The sequence below is a fragment of the Astatotilapia calliptera genome, chromosome 14 (assembly GCF_964374335.1).
Source record: "Astatotilapia calliptera chromosome 14, fAstCal68.1, whole genome shotgun sequence".
In the NCBI taxonomy this organism is placed as follows: domain Eukaryota; kingdom Metazoa; phylum Chordata; class Actinopteri; order Cichliformes; family Cichlidae; genus Astatotilapia; species Astatotilapia calliptera.
In genome coordinates this window covers 33,070,958-33,094,732 of record NC_137435.1, presented here as the reverse complement: position 1 = coordinate 33,094,732, position 23,775 = coordinate 33,070,958, and the positions used below count along the sequence as shown (strand labels likewise).

General features: G+C 41.7%; 2 protein-coding genes across 3 annotated transcripts; both read left to right on the top strand.

Moving 5' to 3' along the window:
* The first annotated feature begins 9,230 nt into the window (after window positions 1-9,230).
* LOC113036153 (retinol-binding protein 2) lies at window positions 9,231-11,655 on the top strand. The gene is made up of 4 exons (XM_026192283.2): window positions 9,231-9,455; window positions 10,534-10,712; window positions 10,818-10,919; window positions 11,178-11,655. Exons 1-4 carry the CDS (start codon window positions 9,383-9,385, stop codon window positions 11,229-11,231), a joined length of 408 nt encoding a protein of 135 aa, XP_026048068.1. The 5' UTR covers window positions 9,231-9,382; the 3' UTR covers window positions 11,232-11,655.
* Window positions 11,656-12,142: 487 nt separating this feature from the next.
* On the top strand, window positions 12,143-23,705 carry LOC113036151 (COPI coat complex subunit beta 2). 2 transcript variants are annotated; one of them, XM_080288629.1, is made up of 22 exons: window positions 12,167-12,434; window positions 12,904-13,041; window positions 13,209-13,295; window positions 13,488-13,614; window positions 13,906-14,054; window positions 14,359-14,505; window positions 15,960-16,059; window positions 16,143-16,285; window positions 16,461-16,660; window positions 16,926-17,036; window positions 18,186-18,274; window positions 18,377-18,483; window positions 18,590-18,733; window positions 18,863-18,993; window positions 19,172-19,379; window positions 19,704-19,814; window positions 20,191-20,405; window positions 20,519-20,611; window positions 20,857-21,037; window positions 21,195-21,266; window positions 21,767-22,738; window positions 22,819-23,705. In XM_080288629.1, the coding sequence occupies exons 1-22, from the start codon at window positions 12,432-12,434 to the stop codon at window positions 22,900-22,902; spliced, it is 3,612 nt and encodes a 1,203-aa protein (XP_080144755.1). In that variant the 5' UTR covers window positions 12,167-12,431; the 3' UTR covers window positions 22,903-23,705. The 2 variants fall into 2 exon arrangements, with proteins under 2 accessions (XP_080144756.1, XP_080144755.1); XM_080288630.1 differs by lacking the exon at window positions 22,819-23,705 and having other exon boundaries at window positions 12,143-12,434; window positions 22,170-22,330.
* The last annotated feature ends 70 nt before the right edge of the window (window positions 23,706-23,775 follow it).

The window sequence follows — 23,775 nt, the reverse complement described above, 5'->3', positions numbered from 1 at the left end:
AGCCCTCACCTCAGTAGTGATTGTTGTGATATTTTGATACCATGGTAGCATTTACAGGATATTGTTTTATTGTGATATTATACAGAAAAGAGTTACTCAATAAGGCCCATCTACTAGTTGTTTTTCTCTTTCTCTGTGACCCAAGAATTAAGGTGTAAGACTCACAAGCTGGTCCCCCAAGGTCGAAAACACCACAGAGATGAGACCACTTCCTTACTCCCATCCTCCCTTTTTCTTTATCTCCTGGAAAAGGCTCGTTAAAGGCTAGGTGGTTTGTTTCAGAATTCACTAATGAAAGAACTCTGTATTTTATGTCTAGGAGTGTATTTTGCTGGGATGATCATAAATTATAGCTGAACTGAGAAACTACACACAGGATACTTCTTTGCTCACAAGGCAGGAAGACGTTTCCTTATTTGGTCTGTACCGGTTTGAACTGGGAAAGCTGACACACGAACCTTTTTTTTCTCTATATAAGCTGTTATGTACTAAATAAACCTTTGAGTCGATTGGGAAGGCAACCTAAAGCAGTCTCTGTTTTCTTGTTCTCCCAAGCTGCTCCCGAGCTCGTACTAACACGCTGAATGGCATACCCGAGTGTTACTTTAAATAATTAGGAATCTTAGAAGGAAAGGACAGAACTCTGCTTATCGCTCGTGCCTTGGAGGGAAAACCGGGATGGACATTTTTTCCTTCAGTGATGAAGTGCTTTGAACGCCTGGTCAGAGACTTCATCATTTCTTCACTACCAGACACACTGGACCCACTACAGTTCGCTTACCGTCCAAATCGTTCCACAGACGATGCCATCTCTCATCTCCTCCACACATCACTCACTCACTTGGACACTAGAAGGGGGAATTATGTTAAAATGCTCTTCATAGACTACAGCTCTGCATTTAATACCATAATTCCCTCCACACTCACCACCAAGCTGGAGCATCTGGGACTCAGCTCATCTATGTGTCAGTGGATCTCCAACTTCCTAACTGGCAGACCACAGGCAGTAAGGATGGGCGGACATGTCTCAGCCTCCACCACTCTCAGCACTGGAGCCCCCCAGGGGTGTGTTCTGAGCCCCCTGCTGTACTCTTTGTACACATATGACTGTGTGGCCACTACCAGCTCCACCACCATCATCAAGTTTGCTGACGACACCGTCGTGGTGGGCCTGATCTCTGATAACAACGAGACGGCCTACCTGAAGGAGATTAGGAATCTGGAGAACTGGTGCCAGAGGAACAACCTCCTTCTAAACGTCAGTAAGACAAAGGAGCTGATAGTGGACTTCAGCACTAAGCAGGAGAGGAACTACCAGACCCCCGTCATCAACGAGTGCCCAGTGGAGAGAGTGGACAGCTTCAAATACCTCGGAGTTCACATCACGCAGGACCTGTCATGGTCCTGTCACATCAACACCGTGGTGAAAAAGGCCCGACAGCGTCTCTACCACCTCAGACGCTTGAGAGACTTCCAACTGCCCTCCAAGGTGCTCAGGAACTTTTACTCGTGCACCATAGAGAGCATCCTGGCGGGAAACATCTTAACCTGGTTCGGGAACAGCACCATGCAGGACAGACGAGCTCTACAGAGGGTTGTGCGGTCAGCTGAGCGCACCATCCGCTCCGAGCTCCCTGACCTGCACTCAATCTACAGCAGGCGGTGCTGGACCAAGGCCAGGAAGATGGTGAAGGACCTCAGCCATCCCAACAACAGACTGTTCTCTCTGTTGAGGTCAGGAAAGCGATTCCGCTCCCTGAAGACCAACACAGAGAGACTGAGGAGGAGCTTCTTCCCGCAGGCGATACGGTCTCTCAATCACACCACCACACAGTACTGACCCACACATACAGTTCTTACACACACACTGGACTTTCTGGACATTGTTTTTGCACAACACTGGTCACTATATTCTTCATTTCCAGTTAATACTTGTACAGCTGCTGTTATTGTGTATATATTTATTTAGATTTAGATTTCTTCATACATTCTTATATAGTTCTATATTGTGTATTTTGTTGTACAGTTATTTTATTTTCAACTTTAATTTATATATTTTATCTTATTCTTCCCAGTTAAATTTACCCTTCATTCTAATTTGTGTTGTACAGTTATTTCATTTTTAACCTTAATTTATATTTTATTCCTTCCTAGTTAAATTTACCCTTTTTAATTTTGCATATTTATTTCCTATCTCATTCATAGCCTTTCCTTTTTTTGTTTTCTTTAGGTCACGAGCAGTTGTCCAAGCATTTCACTACATATCGTACTGTGTATGACTGTGTACGTGACAAATAAAATTTGAATTTGATTTGAATTTGAAGTGATTTAAGTGATGAAGTGAAAACAATGTCCAGAATGTCCAGTGTGTGTAAGAACTATATGTGTGGGTCAGTACTGTGTGGTGGTGTGATTGAGAGACCGTATCGCCTGCGGGAAGAAGCTCCTCCTCAGTCTCTCTGTGTTGGTCTTCAGGGAGCGGAAACGCTTTCCTGACCTCAACAGAGAATACACATATGCTTTCAATTGTGTAATTTAAGTGATCTAGGTAGCTCTGTTTTGGAAGTTCAGTTAACGCTAGAAATGTGTTTTGGAGTTTGTACATGCTTTGTCTCTAGAGGTCATCGCATTTTTTTACATTAGTAATTTCTTTTGTGCATAATTTTATATTATTGTTAATAATGGTAAATGGTAAATGGCCTGTATTTATATAGCGCTTTACTAGTCCCTAAGGACCCCAAAGGGCTTTACATATCCAGTCATCCACCCATTCACACAATGGTGATGGCAAGCTACATTGTAGCCACAGCCACCCTGGGGCGCACTGACAGAGGCGAGGCTGCCGGACACTGGCGCCACCGGGCCCTCTGACCACCACCAGTAGGCAACGGGTGAAGTGTCTTGCCCAAGGACACAGCGAGCGAGACTGTCCAAGCTGGGGCTCGAACCGGCAACCTTCCGATTACAAGGCGAGCTCCCAACTCTTGAGCCACGATCGCCCCATAATAATAAATTAATTAAAGCAACAAAACAACCTGAAGAGCCGGTTCGGAGCCGAAAGAGCCGGTTCTCTAAAAAGAGCCGGAAATCCCATCACTAGTGGTGAGGATTTAGAGTCAGTGTGGAGTTCCATTTTTATTTAAAAAACTACACAGTGCTAACCACTACGGTGGTTAGCACTGTTGCCGCACAGCAAGAAGGTCCTGAGTTCAATTCCACCATCAGGCCGGGGTCTTTCTGTGTGGAGTTTGAATGTTCTCCCCGTGTTTGCGTGGGTTCTCTCCGGGTACTCCGGCTTCCTCCCACCGTCCAAAGACATGCAGCTTGTGGGGATAGGTTAATTGAATAATCCAAATTGCCACTAGGTGTGAATGTGAGTGTGAATGGTTGTCTGTCCCTATGTGTTAGCCCTGCGACAGACTGGCGACCTGTCCAGGGTGTACCCCGCCTTTCGCCCTATGACAGCTGGGATAGGCTCCAGCACCCCCCCGCGACCCTGAAAAGGATAAGCGGAAGCGAATGGATGGATGGATGGATGGAACTACAAAAAAAGAGAAATCAAACCAAGGATAAAGATGTGACTATGAAGTTCAACATTTCTACTTCTTTTCGCTAAATTTCAGACGTCCAGTTTTCCGTTTTATTTTTTCTGGAGAGTAACAGTTTTGTTTTTTTTGATTAGTTCAGTTAAAAGCATGAAGCTGATGTTCATATAATGGACGCACGGTTTAATATTTAGTCAGTTGTAGAGATTTCTGCAGGTGTTGCTGTTACCTTTCTTCTTATCTAATTCAGGGCTGGATGCTGTGGTCTTGATGTTGTTTGCAGGACTCCCTCTCATGCGAACTGATAAACATCTGGGTCGAGAAATGATTTGTAGCATTTCTCAGATTTGTGCTTCTTGATAATGCTTCTCCTCAGGGCTAAAGGGAAATTTGCTGTGCTTGAAGCGTGGTTTACATGAACCAATCTCTCTTGAAAAGATCAAACGTTGCCGGTAACCAGACTATGCAAGATTTTTTTTTACGGAGAGGGACACAGTTACAGCCCACAATCCTTCTCCAAAATGAAAATTTTGGTATCAAGTAGCTTTGTGAGACATTTGTAGATGATCAAATGCTTTTTTCCAGCATAAACTGTTAATGACTACCCAGTGTGTCATCAAGACATCAAGAGTAAAGCTGTTCGTGTGTTTAGTTCAGTTTAGTTTAGTTTATTGCAACTTTGATGAAGAGCAGTCCACATTTCAAAGTGTAGGTAGATACAGGTAGAAACTGTTGTGATGTACAGGCACAGTTCTGTATTGTGAGTTAGAAATGTGGTTTTTAATTAGGATAAATAAGTGCAATAGTTTTCTCTCTAACCTTAAATATGCAGAAACAGCCACCAATCAAGCTCAAGTTAAAATGTTAAAGAGGGAAAGCAACCTCTAGTAATTTGCTTTATCAGTGCTGTGCTGGTGCACTTTGATCAGATGTGATTAGCAACTTGGCAGTATAAGCAAACAACCCTTCAACTTTTGTTAGATTTTGCTTCAGTTCATAACATCTTTTTTTTTTTTTTACAGCAGAGCCTGTTCTACTGTCCAGAGCAGAGAAAAAAGTGCAGCAATATTTCATATTGAATCATCACAAGTGTTCCAAGTTGGCCAAAAGATGCACATTCATAAAGTCCCTCATACTTTTTAGTGAATAGATAGCGTGCACAGAGTTTTTCAAATCTTATAAACTGCTCAAAGCACATTAAACTACAAGAAACATTCAATTATTCTGGCTGTGAACATGTGTGAATGAGTGAACAATTTACCTGTGCAAGTGCAGAGGACGGATTGAATAATAAGTATCTGAGTAGTGGACAGCCTACATGCTATACCTCCTGAGCCCCATAGAAGGCTTCCAGGCCCTTTCTGCCGTTCCTGTTCATTTGATCGAGACCTTGCGCAAGAGCCACACTGACTAAAGATCAGGACAGGAGGGCACTGAACAAACTGCTGCATCGAGGACGACACATCACACCCACTCCACATTCAGCAGAGCTCCTTTGCTCTCACACTGATTCAACCACACTGCCATAAAGACTGCTTTAATGCTAGAAAACTTTATAACTCTTCTGTGTATGACAGGTGAACACACCTGTCAGGCATACGATTCCACACACATATGTCTGTATTATACCTTGCTGTAGCTGTTGTTCTTAGATCTATAGTGTACATATTAGTTATGCAATTTGCACTACTCAGTCAGTCTTATTTTTACTCTGCTTTGAGTAACTTCATTTTTACTTTTCTTTCTTTTTTAATCAGTGTTGCACATGTACATTTTTGCACTAATAATATAAGACCTCAGTATTGACAATTTCATCTATTCATCCATCTACCTTGCAGGTATACCTTAAAGTGTCATTGTTGTGTAACTGTTTATAGAATCTATGTTCTCTTATGTTAAATGTATAGTGCTTGATTTTATTGAGGGCTTGGGGAGTGTGCATCTGTCTGACATACTGTTAAATATACAAAGCTCTTATTTTTGCAGTTTCTATACATTCAACAAACATAAATTAAGTCTGTTATTCAGCCTCATAGATTTTTTTTTTTTTGCTCTCTTTTAAATAACCAGCTTTTGACTTGTTGTCAACTAACTGTTGTTTGTGCTGGGCAGGTAGAAGCCTATACAGTGGCTTTACCTGAGCTGTTTTTTTGCTTTATGTGCTGCTGATGAAAATAAAACCATTGGGTGAGATCACTTTGTGCCAGAACCTTCAAGGTGGCGGCTTTAACAAAATGAATACAATGAGCTGAGAGTTGCTAAAGGTCTCAGAATTCTGGAAAATTAGAGATAAGAGATAAGAGATAACTCTTTATTGTCATTGCACAGTCATACATAGTACAGTAGTACAATGAAATTGGAAAACTGTCCTAAGTCGGCACATGTAACACAACACGACACAATACGACACATCACAACGCAACACAAACAACACAACACAGTATAATAACTTAGTAATAAAAAAGAAGAATAAGTGTATTTGTATTGCACACTGGTATTATTGCACATAAAATTATTATTGCACGTTGTTATAAATATAAATATTATTATTATTACTGTTTTTACTGTTGTTAAAGCCCCCCCAAAGAAAAAAAAAGTCCAGGTAGGTAGCCAGTCAGGTCAGCTATTTGCATTGATCAGGGCTATTGCCCTGTTGTAAAAGCTGTCCTTGAGTCTATTTGTTCGGGACCTCAGCAGCCTGAACCTCCTGCGAGACGGCAGCAGCTTAAACACCCGGTGTCCTCGGTGTGTACCGTCCCGTAGGATGCTGCGAGCCCTCTTGAGACAGTGAGTGCTGTACAGGTCCTTCAGAGAGGGAAGAGGATGTCCAATGATTTTTTGGGCCATATTGATGACCCTCTGGAGTGCCTTTCTCTGTGCTGTGGTGCAGCTGGAGAACCACACACCGATGCAAGCACACTTTCAATGGAGCAGCGGTAGAAGACGGTCAGCAGCTCCTTCTTCAGCTCCATTTTTCTGAGGATTCTCAGAAAGTGGAGACGCTGTTGGGCCTTCTTTAAAACTGCAGAGGTGTTAGAGCTCCATTGAAGGTCTGTGTCTATGTGCACACCCAGAAACTTGAAACTGGAGACCCTTTCCACACACTCCCCGTTGATGCTGACAGGCTGCAGCTCAGACTTCCTCCTTCTGAAATCAACTACCAGTTCTTTTGTCTTGTTGGTATTGAGGTCCAGGTTGTTATCTACACACCAATCTGACAGCCTCTGAACTTCAGCTCTGTACGCCGTCTCATCTCCCCCAGAGATGATCCCCACCACGGTGGTATCATCTGCAAACTTGATGACTGCCTTGTCTGGGTGGGAACTAACACAGTCATGTGTGTACAGAGTGTACAGTAGGGGACTCAGTACACAGCCTTGTGGAGAGCCGGTGTTAAGGCTGAGGGCCGAGGAAAGATGAGGCCCCACTCTAACTCTCTGTACACGGTTTGAGAGGAAGTCTCTGATCCAGCGGCAGGTAGTAGAAGGAAGTCCAATTTCCAGCAGTTTAACTATTAGTCTGTCCGGAGTATCGTATTGAAAGCAGAGCTAAAGTCAACAAAGAGCAGCCTGGTGTAACGGCCCTGCACTTCCAGGTGAGAGATGGTGGTGTGGAGCGTTGTAGCAATGGCACACGATGTGACGTCGGACCAGTTTCTCGAAGCACTTCATTATAACAGGTGTTAGAGCAACTGGTCAGTAGTCGTTGAGGCTGCTAATGTTAGTACGCTTTGGCAGTGGGACAATTGGCAATTTGTTCTTGTTGAGATGACATCATACAATCTAGTAAGAGCGGTTAATTGCCTGGATCCAGCCACTCTTACTTAATTAAGTTGCTGAATTTCATGCAGATGCTACATGATTTAATTACGTTCACCATAAAAACATGGAATTATTTAGTTCAAATTACAAGTTTGGATCTTATGCATGTAACAACCACCCAATTTCATTTTTTTGAGTGTACCCTTGAGCAAGATACCGAATCCAGAGTTGCTCCTGATGCATTCATTAGAGTGTGAATGTTAGATATGCAGCACTGTAAAAGAAGCAGTTTTGTTTGCTTTAATTTTATGGTTGATACAAAATCCCAAAACACACCCAGATTTGCCTCAAAGCAGATTTGGTGAGCCTGGGGTCAGACCCATTTTTAAATATGTATTATGTAAAAATTTCAGCAGTAGGTGAGACAGTGTAGAAGGATTCTTCTCTGATTCTTATTTCGGCAATCAGTGTATTAGTCTTACTAGTATTACTTAGTCTTACTAATTCTCTACTGCATATGTATTATGCATAGAATCATGCATAGTGTAAGGAGAACACAAACTAAACAGACTGCAGGCAGAGTCTGTCAATGATTACACTAGACAGCTGAAATGCAGTGAGATGAAGCAAAGAGTGCAGTTGGACATTGCGATCTGTTCTTCTCTCTGTGTTAAATGTAAGTGTTGCTGTGGTTAGGTTATTATCAGCTCTGATAAATTATGAGGTTTATCAGAGCTTCTGCTCCAACATCACCTTTGGCCCTCCACATACAACATCATCTTTGAGCCGTAGATGAATTAAATGCGAGCGGGAGCGCGCGGTACCGCTGCCGTTGTGAAACCATGTGACAACAGCACAATATTTTATGAAAATCACTGCAGCTTCTGAAAGAGATCCAGAGAGTGAGTCATATTGACTCTGTGTCGGACACAGTCTCTGCTGGGGTATCTGATTCAATGAACAGACATGGAAGAGGACTGGATTAGATGGCAGCTTTCAGAATTCTTAAACACAAATAAGGAACTGTGATCCAATGCCGAAACCCCCGCACACATAAACCAACCAGAAACTTTTCATTAACCCGAACTAAGCAGCTCAGACATTAACACAGAGAAAGACTGTGTTGTAAAAATGTGAGCACACACTCACACTCAATTGCTGATAAAGTAACTCCAGCTGACTGAGGCCTGAGTGTCTTATCTTATCAAACGATTTGCCAATAAAGAAAAAAAAGTCTGTGTTTGAGTCAACAGAATTTCTTCCTTTGAAGTTAAAAAAAAAAGAGAGAAAAGAATGTCTCCACTGCTAAAACTCCCAAACCTATCCCTAAGGTAATCAGCACACATCTCCATGCTCCACTACAGCTCATCTCCACTCCAGCACATTAGAATGAGTGATTGCGGAAGTTGGAAATGGAGATTGGAACAAGTGCAGGAGGCTCTTTACAGTGCATCAGTGTGATGCTCGGAACTCGAAGCATGCACAAAGTCTACTCTCAGCTGTAGGTAATATGAGATTTTATATCACAACATTACACACAAACCCACATGAGTGTGTTTACAATGCAAAAAATGCAAACCTAAGCTTATTCTGCATACATACACACACACACACACTCACTGAAAGGACAAACAATGACCCTGTCCTTTGGTCCACACACACATGCACACAGACGCACACACATGCTTCCCTTTTATGCCTTAGTGAGGACATCTAATTGACATAATGCTTTCCTTAGCCGCTCATCCTAACCCTAACCATCAAAAATGAATGCCTAACCCCAAACCTCAGCCTAAACCTAACCATAACCTAACTGTAACCCTGACACTAAAACCACATTTTGACCCTCAAGCTTGTGGGAAATGTTGGTTCCCACAAGCATAGTCCTCACATAGTGGTATAAGTGTGAACACACACACACATGCACACTCAAGCACTTTCACACACACACACACACACACACACAGGAACAAACACAGTATATATAAAGGGCTGGGCGTCGCACTGCCTCTCTCTCTCTGCTTAACAAACACACGTTACAGTAAACTCCTGCCTTCAAACGCACACCAGTCAAACATGCCTGCAGATTACAATGGACGTTGGGAGATGGTGAGCAATGACAACTTTGAGGACGTCATGAAAGCCCTCGGTAAGTCACGCTCATGCAACATCTGATACGGCATAGAACGAGACAATTTGGGGCTTGACAACTTTCTTTAAAAAACCAACCCAAAAACACACACTGTAGCTTACTGTAGCTCAGTTACAGTGCTGTAATTAAAAGCAGCCAAATAGACAGGAAGGTCTGGGCATGAAATCTAGCATGTGTGTGACAGAAAAGATGAGAGAGCAGCAGCGTGAGAGACAGATGAAGACAGTGGAAAGAGGAAGGGAAAAAAAAGAAGAGTGCTATGGCACTGCTTCATTTCATCATTGAGCTGCTGTCAGGCCGAGTTAACCTCCACTCTGTGAGCGGTTGCCATCTGTTACGACGCCAAATAAATATTGATTCACTCCTTTCTGCATTTTCATCCTCCACGATCCGCAGAAATGGAAGACAGATTCCGACCCTGGATCAGGCAGCGGGCCAGCTCGTCAATTTTTTAAAAAGGAGGGGGAAAAAAGGCTCTCCTTCCTTTTTCTTTTTTTTTTTTTGGCGTGTCGTTGATCAGGCCCAGAAACACTTTCATTATTCACGACTCTATCTGCAATTCATAAAACAACCCTCAGTACACTCGGCTCACACGAAATCCAGGAAATCCTCAATGCCTCCGCCTCATTTCCATCCAGCGGATGGGAAAATGACATCCTTATGGAAATGGGTCAAAAATATCATTTAGATGGGTAAATATAGGGACCTCATCTGTAAGAGTGATGGGAAGAAATTGAATTTTCACTTTAGGGCAAATGGGATATGAATATCTAAACGGTCAGGATGGGTGGTTCTCTTTGGCAGAGCCCAAACTGAGCAGGATGGAAAACTCATTTAGGCCTCTTCTGACTGGGAGCAAGGTCATTTTTAAAGGGTAAACAAAACTGTCAAAAGGACCGGCAGGAGAGGAATCATAATAAGTGGCCTGTGGTGTTGTGTGTATTTCTGTTGGATGTGTGCTTTGGGTGTGTGCACGCACACACAAAGACAGGACAGAATATTCTTCACAGACCCACAAAGAGTTGATGCCTCAGCTGACACTGCGTTCACTTTTTGCATCCCTGCATGCTTGCAGACATTGACTTTGCCACCAGGAAGATCGCCGTCCACCTGCATCAGACGAAAGTGATAGTCCAGAATGGAGACAAGTTTGAAACGAAGACCCTCAGCACCTTCCGAAACTACGAAGTCAACTTCACCGTGGGTGAGGAGTTTGAGGAGTACACAAAGGGACTGGACAGCCGAAAGGTCAAGGTAGGACTGAATTTGTTTACTCCTAGAACCTTTAACAAGTGCACCTTGTGTTGAACCAGTGATGCATTAAGCGCTATGTCTTTGTCCTATATTGTGGTGTAACAGACACTAGTTACCTGGGATGGGGATAAGCTGGTGTGTGTTCAGAAGGGGGAGAAAGAAAATCGTGGCTGGAGACACTGGATTGAGGGAGACCTACTACACCTGGTAAGAAAAAATGTGACATGCTGGGAAATTTCCACCATATATTTAGATGTTCTTGTGTTTTGAATCTTTCAAAAGCAGTTAAACTTACTTATTGGAATCTTATCCATTAAGTCAGTTAAATGTCATAACAAAGATAATGAATCACTATCTAAAAAAAAAACAACACACATGCGGGCTCAGCCTTGTTGTGTAATCTAGACAGACATGTGTTGCACCATGTTGGACTTTAAGTCTGAAGGTCTGTACCCTCTCTTCTAGGAAATCCACGTTCTCGACAAAATCTGCCACCAAGTATTTAAGAAGGCGAAATAACATGGGAATGAAGTTCAACTGCACAAAACCGTCTGCTGTGTCTTTTTTTAAAATGTGATTATGGAGAGCTGCAATAAACTGATGTCACACAACTTTTCTAATTTACTGTGATTTTGATATGATATATTTTGTTTATTAAATGCATACAAAAAGTGAAGTCCAACCTTGCTCATAAATCCAGCACTGGATTAAAAAGTACAGGCTTTTAAACACATAAAGAGTGTATGTTTTATACATTAAAATTAACTTTTATAATTAAAGGTTTCTCTGATATGTAAGTAATGTATGTAATAATGTCTGATGTCTAAACTATAAACAGAGAAATACTAATTATACACGCCAGAATGAATAAAGGAATGCGTCAGAAAATAACGTTCATCTGTTCTTCTGTCAGACAAACGTAAATAAAAGACCAAAATAATAATTTGCTTGGAAATTATTGAGAACCAAATGCGGAGGTAAAAGTGTACAAGTGATGCCGTGTGTTGCCTCTACAGGAAATGCGCAAGAATCCACGTTGGAGGAAGCTGTGTAAATCACACAGCGGCTGAGATATACAGGCCGGAAATTTCTGTCTTCACAAGAAAAGATTTATGCTGTTGCTGAGAAATGTGTTTGAAATGGTGCTCACCCCCAAAAAACAGGAAGCAGCACATATATAAACCTGCATACATACTGTAAAACGGGATACAATCTATCCCGTATAGCCCACTGTAACTTGTTGAAATATCTACCTTTATATATTTAGTGTTGCATTAATTACTATACCTAATAGTTAAAAAATTATTCACAGCTAATGTGTAGCTCTGATAACGAGAAAACCTGTTGTAAAATGGTATTTTCTGAACCATATTTATATGTGCAGAACAACTGCTAGCTTAGCTTTCCTAAGTGTGAACATGCAGAGCTAGCATCTTGTTATTGAAGAAATACTAGTCACTTATTTGCACAAACGCCTTTAAAGCTAGCAAAATCTACAAGACGGGTGTTTATACTGAGCCTTGTGGTTCTATATTCGGCTTTATAACGCTGTTGAAATTTGGGCGTTCAGGCTTATTTTGGAAAATCTGTACCGGAGGTAGTTTTTGAAGCTCCTCGAACTTTCTTACAGAAACTTCCTCCGCTGAGCTCCACAGGCAGGCAGCAGTGAGGCCCGTATTTACAGTGGACAGCACCGCAGAGACTCACCGATGTGCAGCCATGGTAGGTACAACTGAAACACTAAACTGTTTATGTGACTATTCTTTAAGAAAAAAATTATAGTTATTTCGTTTGCAGTTTTTTTAAGGGTGTTTGTCAGCGACATAATAATTGTGACATAATAACTTGGAATAACTTTGTATGTCTTAAACTCTCAAAATGAGACAATGAAAAGGCTGAAAAAAACACTTTTGTCCTTTGGTTGTTGGATATTTTGAACATGCATTCGTAATACTAAATAAGCAGAGTTATGCAAAGACTTGAAAGGACTTGTTGTTATGGAGCAGGCATGCATATAAAATCTGGTATGGGAAGTATCAACAGACACAACCCCACCCTCAAGGTAGCCAAAAACTGAAATCAAACCGCAGCTGAGACATGCTGATTACTGACAAAATTGGATGATTAAAGCTTACTTTAACATATTTTTGCAGCGTTATTATCTCTTTGTCTTTTCACTCCTATTCCACAGCCTCTGAGACTGGACATCAAGCGGAAGCTGACAGCTCGGTCAGACCGGGTGAAGAGTGCGGACCTGCATCCCACTGAGCCGTGGATGGTGGTCAGCCTCTACAGCGGCACTGTGGTGGTCTGGAACCATGAAACACAGGTCACCATCCATCTCTGCACATTTGTACAAAGCCGTTTGATCTCCCCCCTAATCGCTCGTTAAGTGGTTACATGAAATAACCAATCTTTTCATCTTCCTTCATCTGTGCTTTTGATGTCTTTAATGGTGATGTAGTCTGACAGCATGGGGCTTTTTTCTGTGTGTAGACGATAGTGAAAACATTCGAGCTGTGTGATCTGCCTGTAAGAGTGGCCAAGTTCATAGCCAGGAAACACTGGGTCATCACTGGAGCCGTAAGTATTTGAATTCATGTGCACTGCTGATTCAAATCTTTTATTTTTACTGTATGTTTTTTGTGCAAATACCAATACAAATGTGACAGTTTTAAGGTTAAAAAGAATGAGTCTGTTGTGTGTAATGTTGGCTTTGGTAGATGACCCGTTTCTAATTGGCAGAGAAATTCAAATCTCTTTGACTGTCTGCAGGATGACATGCAGGTCCGAGTGTTTAACTACAACACGCTGGAGAGAGTTCACTTGTTTGAGGCTCACTCTGACTACATCCGATGCATCGTTGTCCACCCCACACAGCCATACATCCTCACCAGCAGTGGTAGGAAACTGCCACCGCACATACTCACATAAACACAAATGCTCTCATATAAAATGACCTCATGCATGTAACTTTTTAAACTTTGCAAGCTGTAATCATCATCATCATGTTTTTTCCTGCTTCTTGTTTACTGCCTCTCTACGCTCTTCTCTCCTTGCCTTTTCCCTCACCCCAACCGATCACAGCAGTTGGATGGCCTTTCCGTGTCTGGCTTTTTTTTTGTGATGTGGTGCTACGGTGTGTAAATAAAATTGAATTGAAATTACGTTTCTCGTGTTTCCGTGTTTTTAGATGACATGTTGATCAAGCTGTGGGACTGGGACAGAAAGTGGTTGTGCAGTCAGGTGTTTGAGGGACACACTCACTATGTCATGCAGATTGTCATCAACCCCAGAGATGCCAACCAGTTTGCCAGTGCCTCTCTGGACAGGACTATTAAGGTATACACATACGCACACACAAGCACACCTAGCGAATACAGGAAAGTAATTGTGAGAACAGGCAAGGAAGACCGCTGTAAGCCATGAAGAAATGAAAGTGTTTTTCAGTTTAAATGAAGTTAAAGGAGACAAAAAGGAGGAACACACAGGTGTAGTTTCTCTACAGGAGGAAGAAAAGGGGGATTGGTGGTCTTCATTTTGAGAAACACTACTGCTAACAATACAATTTAAGTGAGACAGGAGCAGTAATTTGCTGACATTATTCAGTTGCTCAGTGATAAACAACTCAATTGTTGTACTGTAGGTGTGGCAGCTGGGCTCCAAGACTCCCAACTTTACTCTGGAGGGCCATGAGAAGGGAGTGAATTGTATTGATTACAACAGTGGCGGAGACAAGCCGTACCTCATATCAGGGGCTGATGATCGCCTGGTCAAGATCTGGGATTATCAGGTTATCACAAACACACTAGACTGCTTTTTTCTTCCTTTCTGCACCCTAGGATCAAAACAGTTTATTGCCATAATTATGTGACATCTATTATACAAAACATGCAAAGAGGTACACAAAAACAATAAATACAATAACAACACACTACAGTATTAAGAAAATATTTCCACCATAACCTGTATATAAAAGATGGACATATTACCCACTGTTATTTTCAAGCCTTCAGTTTGATCATTTGTATTTGATTTGATTTGATTTGATTTGTGGATGAAAAGTTTCATGTCTAACTCATCCGCTAACAGTAACTAGCTTGGTTAGCAAGGAGTATCCAAACACTGTACATAGTGCATGACACAGACACAGCTACCTGCTAATTAGGGCTAATATATAAATAAAATATTAGAATTTCACTCAACAAAAAAATGTAATGCAGAGATTTTTGGATGGTCTGATTATCAACACTATAAAAAACACGGTCACTCAAATGGTAACACTGTTATCTTTCCTGCATCAGTGTAACTCCTCTTTCGTCTATAAAAGCAAACATGGAAAATGATGGACAAAAGGCCAAACTCATCGCCACTCCAAAATAGATAATCAAGCACTATACTATCAAGTCTTTTGATAGTTTCATATTTGAAGTTAGCTCTCTGAGCCAGCGGTGATGTTGCTGCACTGTATAAAAGTATCCACAATCTACCAGAGTGTGTAAAAATATGAAAAACATGTAGTGCTGACTCAAGGTTAATGACAGCTTCAACTCAAGGAGTCTTTCATCTTTGGTTTCCATCTACAACATTTGGGCAAAGCTGCTTTCAGTTAAGGCGGCTGAGGTGTGTGTGTGCATCAGAGTGTGAAGCACAGATTGCAAATATAGTCTGAAGACGTAACTGAAAGACTCTCAGGTCTGCCTTAAACTGTAGCCAACATTGGTACCCATAGCTGAAATTTCCTTGCCCTGATGAAGTGTTTGTTTTCTTTGGGACTGTTGATAGTGATTCTCATTAGCTAAAAACTAGACACAATTAAGTGCTATCATTATTACTTTGGACATTAGGGGCCTTTGTATTAGATTTTTTTCTATATCTGGTACAATTTATGTATGTACACTGTACATGCTAAAAAGCAAAATAAGAAAAAGGCTTAAAGATAAACACCTTTTATTCTAAATACAGCTAAATCAGGACAGTTAAATAACTCATATGGTTATTATGAATGGAAAGCAAAACCATATCTATGTAACCATTTCTATTTCTGCTGTTCCCATTTAATTTTGCAACAGTAAGAGGTGCATCTGTAGTAGAAGTAAACGTAAGAAGGTGTTATATAGCCATTATATGCAAAGTCGTTGTCCTTCAGCGTTGATATAGTCAATTCACACACGTTCATGTGCATTCATATAAAAAACTTACCACATGTGAAAAGAACAAGAAACAGTGTGTGCTTTATCTCCCTAGAACAAAACGTGTGTTCAGACTCTGGAAGGTCACGCTCAGAATGTGACCTGCGTCAGCTTCCATCCGCAGCTGCCAATCATTCTCACAGGCGCTGAAGATGGTGGGTCAAACATTGGTACATGTTTCTGCTCCCAAATGGGCACGGCATCTTGCTTAAAGTTTGACCTTTTGTCCTTTCCATAGGCACTGTTCGTGTGTGGCACTCCAACACCTACCGGCTGGAAAACACACTCAACTATGGCATGGAGCGGGTGTGGTGCATATGTGGCCAGCCCGGCTCCAACAGTGTGGCTATAGGCTTTGATGAAGGCAGCATCATCATCAAGGTAGTTATATTTGTAGTTTTCTCACAGATTTTCTGAATAGACTTTTTAAGTAGTGGCGTGGTTAAGATTCAGCTGATGATGTAACATCTCCGTCCTCCATTTCTTCATATACCTTTCTCTCTTGTTTCCCTTTATTATTCTTAATCCTTCTTCATCCACTCCCTCTTTGTTTCAGATTGGTCGAGTGGAGCCCGTCATGTCCATGGACTCTAGCGGGAAGGTCATCTGGGCTCGTCACTCTGAAGTGCAGCAGGCCAACCTAAAGACACTGACAGAGACTGAGATAAGGGATGGAGAGAGGCTCCCTCTGAGTGTGAAAGACCTGGGAAGCTGTGAGATTTACCCCCAGACAATCAGACACAGCCCTAATGGGAGGTAAAGCGCCAGGCTTTGGGTGGAAACAGCATGAGGTTTTGACTAATCTTTCTTTTTCCTCTAACCAAAATATGACCGTTATTAAAGTGTAAATTAGACTTGAACTGGATTTATGTCTAACTGCAGTGTGATTGTGTAATGCCTATGATTGTTTCAGTGCAGGTAAGATAGTGGCAGCCTGCGTGCTCACGGAGTCTTTGGGGTAAAAATCTTAAAGTATAATTTGATAATCATGTGTGTAATTTGAATATTTGCACACTGACAGATTTGTAGTGGTGTGTGGGGATGGGGAGTATATCATCTATACTGCCATGGCTTTGAGGAACAAGAGCTTCGGCTCTGCTCTGGAGTTTATCTGGGCACATGACTCTTCACAGTAAGTCTTTACCTTTACATTAAGGCTCAGCATTTTAGAAAATGTACTTTGTGCTGACTTAGATAAGAAAACCAATATCACACGTATGCTAAATATGCAGAGGCTGATTAGCTCAGAGTAAATACTGGAAACAGTAAACACTGTAAAAAGTTGCAGTTTTATAGGGTGAGTGGTACAGCCCAATTTCCAAAAAAGGTCTGAGGACTGAGTTCATTTTTAGGGAAGACCTAGCTTGTTTCAGCAGTGCAAATCTTAATCTATTTACAGAAGTGTTGCTTGATAGTAAAAGAGTCTAGGTGTGTAAATGGGCCTGTTTGCAAGATAGAACTATCGCCCATTAAAACCATTTGGCTCATTTTGAAATAAGAAATATGAAAAAGGAGGCTCTGTTGAGCAGCTAAATATCTATATTTTACATCAAGAATTGAAATATATTTGGCTTTCAAAAATCTACATCATCAGTTTCCCCCCCCCCCCAAAAAAAAAAAAAATCACAGAATATTCTTAATGTGATGTAACTCAGGGGTAATAGTAACATCAAATGAATTTAACCTTAAGATAAAATCAGACTTCCTTGATTTAAACCCTGATATGTTGCCTTGTACTTTTTGCAAATGAACATAGCATTCATATGATTTGCAAAGTGTTCTTGCTCTCTTTTTTTTTTTTTTTACATTTTACACATCGTCCAATTTCAAATCAGTTCAATTTAGTTTTATTTGCTAAATCGCAGTAGCCTTAAGGCTCTTTTGTTATTGTAAGGCCCTACAGCAATACAGCAAAAAGTCCAGTTATCAGACAACCCCCCAGCGAGTAAAGCACTTGGCAACAATCGTAAGGAAATACTCCCTTTTAACAGGAAGAAACCCGGACAATCAGGGAGCGGCAGCCATCTGCTGAGACTGTTTGGGGATAAAGAGAGAGAGAGAGGACAAAAACATGCTGTGAAGAAGAGCCAGAGATTAATAATAACTAATGATTATATGGAGAGTGATTTTTTTAAAAACAGGATTTAAACTTGCTCATCGAACTGTCAACATAAACCCAAAATATGTACTCGTGAAAATGGTCAAAGGACTGATTAGCCTTACTGTAAGTCCCCTGTGGTCTGGTACATTATCATTATTATTATTATAAATATTGTTATAGGTATGCAGTCAGAGAAAGCAACAGTGTGGTCAAAATATTTAAGAACTTCAAAGAGAAGAAGACATTCAAACCCGAATTTGGAGCTGAAGGTGAGTTTCATGTCACGTTTTTGTTTGAATTTGTTGAATATATTTTTGAGAGCATATGTGTGAGTATCTGTGCCTATGTATTACTATCCTGCATCCCTACAGGCATCTTTGGTGGCTTCCTACTAGGAGTGAGGTCAAACAGCGGCCTGGCCTTTTACGACTGGGAGAGCTCTGAATTGATCCGGCGTATTGAGATCCAGCCTAAACATGTCAGCTATAATCCAATGAGCACTTTATCAGCTTAAATCGATACTAAATTTACTACTGTGGCTTTCTAATAAGAGTTGTTTTTGTTTTTTTTAATTGTGTCTTTAGGTCTTGTGGTCTGACTCTGGGGAGCTCGTCTGTATCGCTACAGATGAGTCTTTTTTCGTGCTGCGCTACCTACCAGAGCGAGTGTCCACAGCCCAGGAGTCTAAAGAAGGGGTGACAGAAGATGGGATAGAGGCTGCCTTTGAGGTCAGAGACTCACATGGTTAATTGTCTAGACTATTTAAGTAAAAATTTGACGTCTTAGAAGAATTCTGTTACCTTTTTAGATCATTTTTCAATCTCTTTTATGTCTGTCCTCTTTTTCCTGCTGGTCAGGTGCTGGGGGAGGTCCAAGAGGTGGTAAAGACAGGGGTTTGGGTGGGAGACTGCTTCATCTACACCAGCTCTGTTAACAGACTCAGCTATTATGTAGGAGGAGAGATAATCACCATTGCTCACATGGACAGGTAAACTCACAAATATGCATCTGCATTGTTTTTTTTTCCTTGGGATATTCATAAATGTTCCTGTAATGCTGCAAAATCTGTTGTATGGCTATGAATCCATTTAGTGTCTTATTTCACGTTTTATTTCCACTTGCTATCCAGTAAATTCAAAACTACAGACAGTCTTTCTTTGGTGTAGGACGATGTATCTGCTGGGCTACATCCCGAAGGATGACCGTCTCTACCTCGGAGACAAGGAGCTGAACGTTATCAGCTATTCGCTGCTGCTTTCTGTGCTAGAATATCAGACAGCTGTCATGAGGAAGGACTTCAGCACTGCTGACAAGGTTCTACCCACGATTCCCAAGAAGCAGCAGACCCGTGTAGCCCGCTTCTTGGAGAAGCAGGTATGTTTGCATGCCAGCTTTTACCTTGAAAATCCATCTTTGTGCTTCTCTTGCTCCTTTGGCTGAGTAAAAATTCAGGACTTGGACGAATGCATAATTTACAGAACATGAGGCAGCCAGATGGTGTGATACCTCTGGGCAGAATTTCTGTGTGTTTCTTATAAAACATATTTATCATGCAAGGGTTTTGGCTTCTCACGCAGTCACTTTTCCCCTATTCATATTGCTTCATATATCTAGCCTCTACTGCTGGCCATCACAACGAGTGAGAAAGGATAATATACAGAATATAGACTAATGACATTGTTATTTTGTGCTGTGTAGGGCTTTAGGCAGCAGGCCCTCGCTGTGTCCAATGACCCAGAGCATAAGTTTGAACTTGCTCTGCAGCTGGGAGAGCTCAAGACAGCCTATCAACTGGCCCTGAAAGTGGAGGTGAGAGCCTGGACAATTTCTATAGCTACTAAATGTTAGCGGCTATGTAAGGATGTCTTTAGACACTGTGCTACTCTGAGCTAAATGCTAAAGTTAGCTAAAGCTACAGAGTGGAATAGTTGTGTGGTGTATATTCACATAAATAAATCAATGATTATTGGTTTTGTTTTTTAATCAACAGCTGTGTAATTTGATGCATAATGTGCGCAGAATCAGTTATTTCCCCTATACAAGCCTGAGAGTGTGAGTCACAGACCCGGTGTCCCTTATTTAGTAACCGCTTTACAGTGTTTTGTTGTCGAGGTTCATGCCTTTCGTCCTGAGATAATCCGCTCTCCTGTCTCTTTGGCACCTCTGCTCGCGGGGGCCGAGTCAGTCAGAACAAAAATGGAAGCAGCTGGCAGAGCTTGCAACTACAAAGTGCCAGTTTAGCTTGGCTCAGGAGTGTCTCCACCAAGCTCAGGATTATGGGGGATTATTGCTTCTGGCCACCACTTCAGGCAACGTTGACATGGTGGGCCAACTGGCTGAGGGGGCAGAGAGAGATGGGAAGACCAACGTGGCCTTCCTCACCTACTTCCTGCAGGGGAGGTTAGTGCGTCAGGGGTAAAGAGCACAAAGGAGGTTTTTAAACTGACTTATGTGTTTAAACTTTATTCTTTTTTTCTGTCACCACCATCTTTGTTTTTTTTGTACTTGCTCAGAGTGGACAAATGTCTGGACCTTTTGATCAAAACAGATCGACTGCCAGAAGCTGCATTCCTGGCAAGAACATATGTGCCCAGCCATGTCTCAAGGTAATGCTGCTTCTAATGAATACCTAACATATGTCCAAGTGTAACACTCTTTGCCTGTGGGCCTATCTGTTTGTGTCCTGAAGAACCTCTGCATGTATCACTTGGTGTGCCTGTTTTCCTCCCAGCTGTTGAAATAATTACTAGTCTGAATCAGAGTTTTTAGAAAAATGTTCTTTCTTATTAATTAGAATTTCTATAATATATTATGCATCACTGTGGCGATGTGTGTGCCTCTCTTCCTTCAGGGTGGTGAAACTCTGGAAGGAGAGTCTTTCCAAGGTCAACCAGAAGGCAGCAGATGCTCTGGCTGACCCCAGCCAGTACACCAACCTGTTCCCTGGCTTCCAGCAAGCCCTGCTGGCTGAGCAGTACCTGAAGGAGACTCATGTCGGGGTCAGACCTGCTTCAGAATACCCTCTCATTACGGTCAGTGCGAGAGTCAGTCGAACTGTATTTTCAAAGTTAAATCAGCATCTAAGATTTTTTGCATTTTCTGCAAAGCTCGTTGGACTATAGCTGTTCATACTTTGAACATAAGTTAAGAGTCTGAGATCCCACTTTTCCCATTTCTTTGGTTCTTTAGCCAAATGAAGAGCGCAGTCTTCTGGAGGAATCAGCAGGTTTTAGACCTAAAGGAGAAATCACTGACTCAGAGGTGAGAGCACAGTCTTCATCTCTACACATGCTCATTCAGTCAGTGCAGTCAAACAGGCTGCTCCTGTGTGTCAATAAGTGCCTAAGCTACTCTAAATGTCACAGCAGCATACCAGTCTTTTTTAATTTCCTTCCATGGTATCTTGACTACAGTGTAATATCCTAACCTAATATGTGTTTTTAGGGTAACAATATAAGCTAATGGATGATAACAAAAATGAAAAAGATTTGTAAAGATTTGTAATGGTTCACTGTGAGAAGCGAAAAAAACCCATTCAAATTTACCACTGATTCAGCTCCTTTCACACTTGACTGTTCTCTTTCATGCACCACGTCTGGCACATGGTGCATGAAAGAGAACAGTGTTGCTCCTTCTGTAAAACTTAAATGTAGTATCCAAATTTTAAAAAAGATATAACTTAAACAGATAATTAAAGCCAGCGGTTGAGCAAACACTGCAACTCCTTTTCTGAATTTGATCGTTCTGTGTTTTCTTTAAAGCAAGGGGCAGAGAGCATTAGTGAGGCCACCAGTGTGCCAGCAGTAACAGAAAGTAAATATTCAAAAGTTGCAGTAGTGGAGGAGGACACTTCAGTAAAACAAGAGTCGACTGATCCCGTTTCAGCAAGTGAAGTAGAATCTGTCCTGAGAGGAGCAGACCCTTTTCCTACTGCTGCTACAGAAGAACAAGCAGTGTCAGAATCAGGCGAGTCTAAAGCAGTGGAGGTGGGCACTAAAGCAGACACTCTAGTCTCTGTAGAGGAAATCACCAGGATGCCTGATGAGGAGGCTGAGATGGTACAGCTCAGTCCTGTGGAAGATGTCAGGTCATGTATGAAGAAAGACGTTCAGGAATTATCTTCAGAAACTGAAGCTCCACCTGCTGTTTGTGCTTCTGAAACAGAAACCACTCTAACAACACAAGAAGCGCCAAATGAGGCATTAGCAGCTGAGGATGTCCTGGTTAGCGCTGGTCTGACGGTCGATAATGAAGTTACGTCCGAGCCTATAGCACCTGGGGAAATGATCATTCATCAAGATCTGGAAAAAGATGGGATCGCCTCAGAAGTTCCAGGTTCAATGGGTGGAGCAGCAGAAACAGAAGAGACTCCTGTTACGTGCGAACTTGTTCCAGAAACAGCACCTTCACACACAGCAGTGGAGGAGCTCATCTCTTTTGAAACCGCAGATGTTCCAGCGCTGGACGCAGCTGTCCAGATTTTACCGGAGCTGACCCTGGATCCTCTGCTAGACTTGCTTGAAGATGCAGCGCCAGTACTGAAGCCTGTCCCAGCACAAGAACGAGAACAAGAGAAACAAACTGGAAAACTTCCAGTAAAGCCTCCTGTTATTCACAAGGCTGAGCCAGAGGTTTTAGCCCTCACTGTAGCTCATGCAGAAGGCCATGCAGCAGAAGAGGAAGGTCCTGAAAGACCTGAGGTACTGCCAGAGGACCTCGAGGCAAATGATGAGGTAAACAAAGGTTTATAAGTTTGTTACACTAATATTGCTATGAATGTTAAATCCAGAATCGTTTTGCCTTACACCTGTAGGCTCTGGATGATCTGGACAACTTTGACCTGGAGGATATTGACACCACAGATGTCAACCTAGATGAAGAGTTCCTGGGTGAATAGAAACTAGCCTTTCACAAGCCATTTTTTTCTGTTCAGTGATGCGAGTTTCATAAATCAAAACAATTAAGACTGAAGTGAATATTATTAGGCATTTTGCGTTCTTAGTTCTGGTCTAAACCCTTATCCAAACACGACAAAAAACAGCCTCCCAACTGCCCAGATCCCAGACTAATCGAACACAATGGAATAAGCCCAACCCACCTACCTTGCAGCCCACAAATCCCAAAGTATCTGCTCTCGATGCACGATGCCAGACACCGTGAAAACCCTTAGGAAGCCCGTCTATGCTTCAGTGGGACAGAGCTGTTTTGCTGGTTTCCAGCCACAACTCTGATGAGACCAGGCTGTATTTTAACACTATCTGCATATGCAGTGTATTAAAGCCAAAAATGTACTGACAGACAAATAGGCATTTCTTCATTGTTGCTAGCGTGCCTTTATGATTTTATTTTAAATGGTTTGTATCTTTAAATAAATACTTTGGGGTTTGCTGTGTCTCAAATCTAAGTGCTTCACGCTTTACTTGCTGACAGAAACATAGCCTTCATAGGAAAGAATCGCAATACCTCTCCCACAAGCATCACAGCATTTTATCAGACTCCAAATTACCATTGCACCGGTTCAATGCGAGTTAAATGTTCCGCATGCCATTCCACTTTATGCATTGTCTTAAATGATAAAGTCATAATTTTATTTCTAAGCTTATTAAATGATCAAAAACATACAAAATGTTGCTGTTGTTAGTGTGTTTAACATGGTTTTCTGCTTCCTTTGTTTGAAATAAAAACTGCATGCTACTGTGACTGTTTTCTTGGCGAGTAAATTAAAGGAGCTTCCACAGTCTCTAATATAATTCCAATAACATGACACTCA

Excerpts from the sequence above, each read along its gene's own strand:
- LOC113036153 (XM_026192283.2), top strand. The coding sequence starts at position 9,383 with ATGCCTGCAGATTACAATGGACGTTGGGAGATGGTGAGCAATGACAAC. Across the intron at positions 9,456-10,533 it reads GGACGTCATGAAAGCCCTCG|ACATTGACTTTGCCACCAGG; the intron begins GTAAGTCACGCT and ends GCATGCTTGCAG. Across the intron at positions 10,920-11,177 it reads AGGGAGACCTACTACACCTG|GAAATCCACGTTCTCGACAA; the intron begins GTAAGAAAAAAT and ends CCTCTCTTCTAG.
- LOC113036151 (XM_080288629.1), top strand. Across the intron at positions 18,275-18,376 it reads ACCCGAATTTGGAGCTGAAG|GCATCTTTGGTGGCTTCCTA; the intron begins GTGAGTTTCATG and ends GCATCCCTACAG. Across the intron at positions 18,484-18,589 it reads TTGAGATCCAGCCTAAACAT|GTCTTGTGGTCTGACTCTGG; the intron begins GTCAGCTATAAT and ends TTGTGTCTTTAG.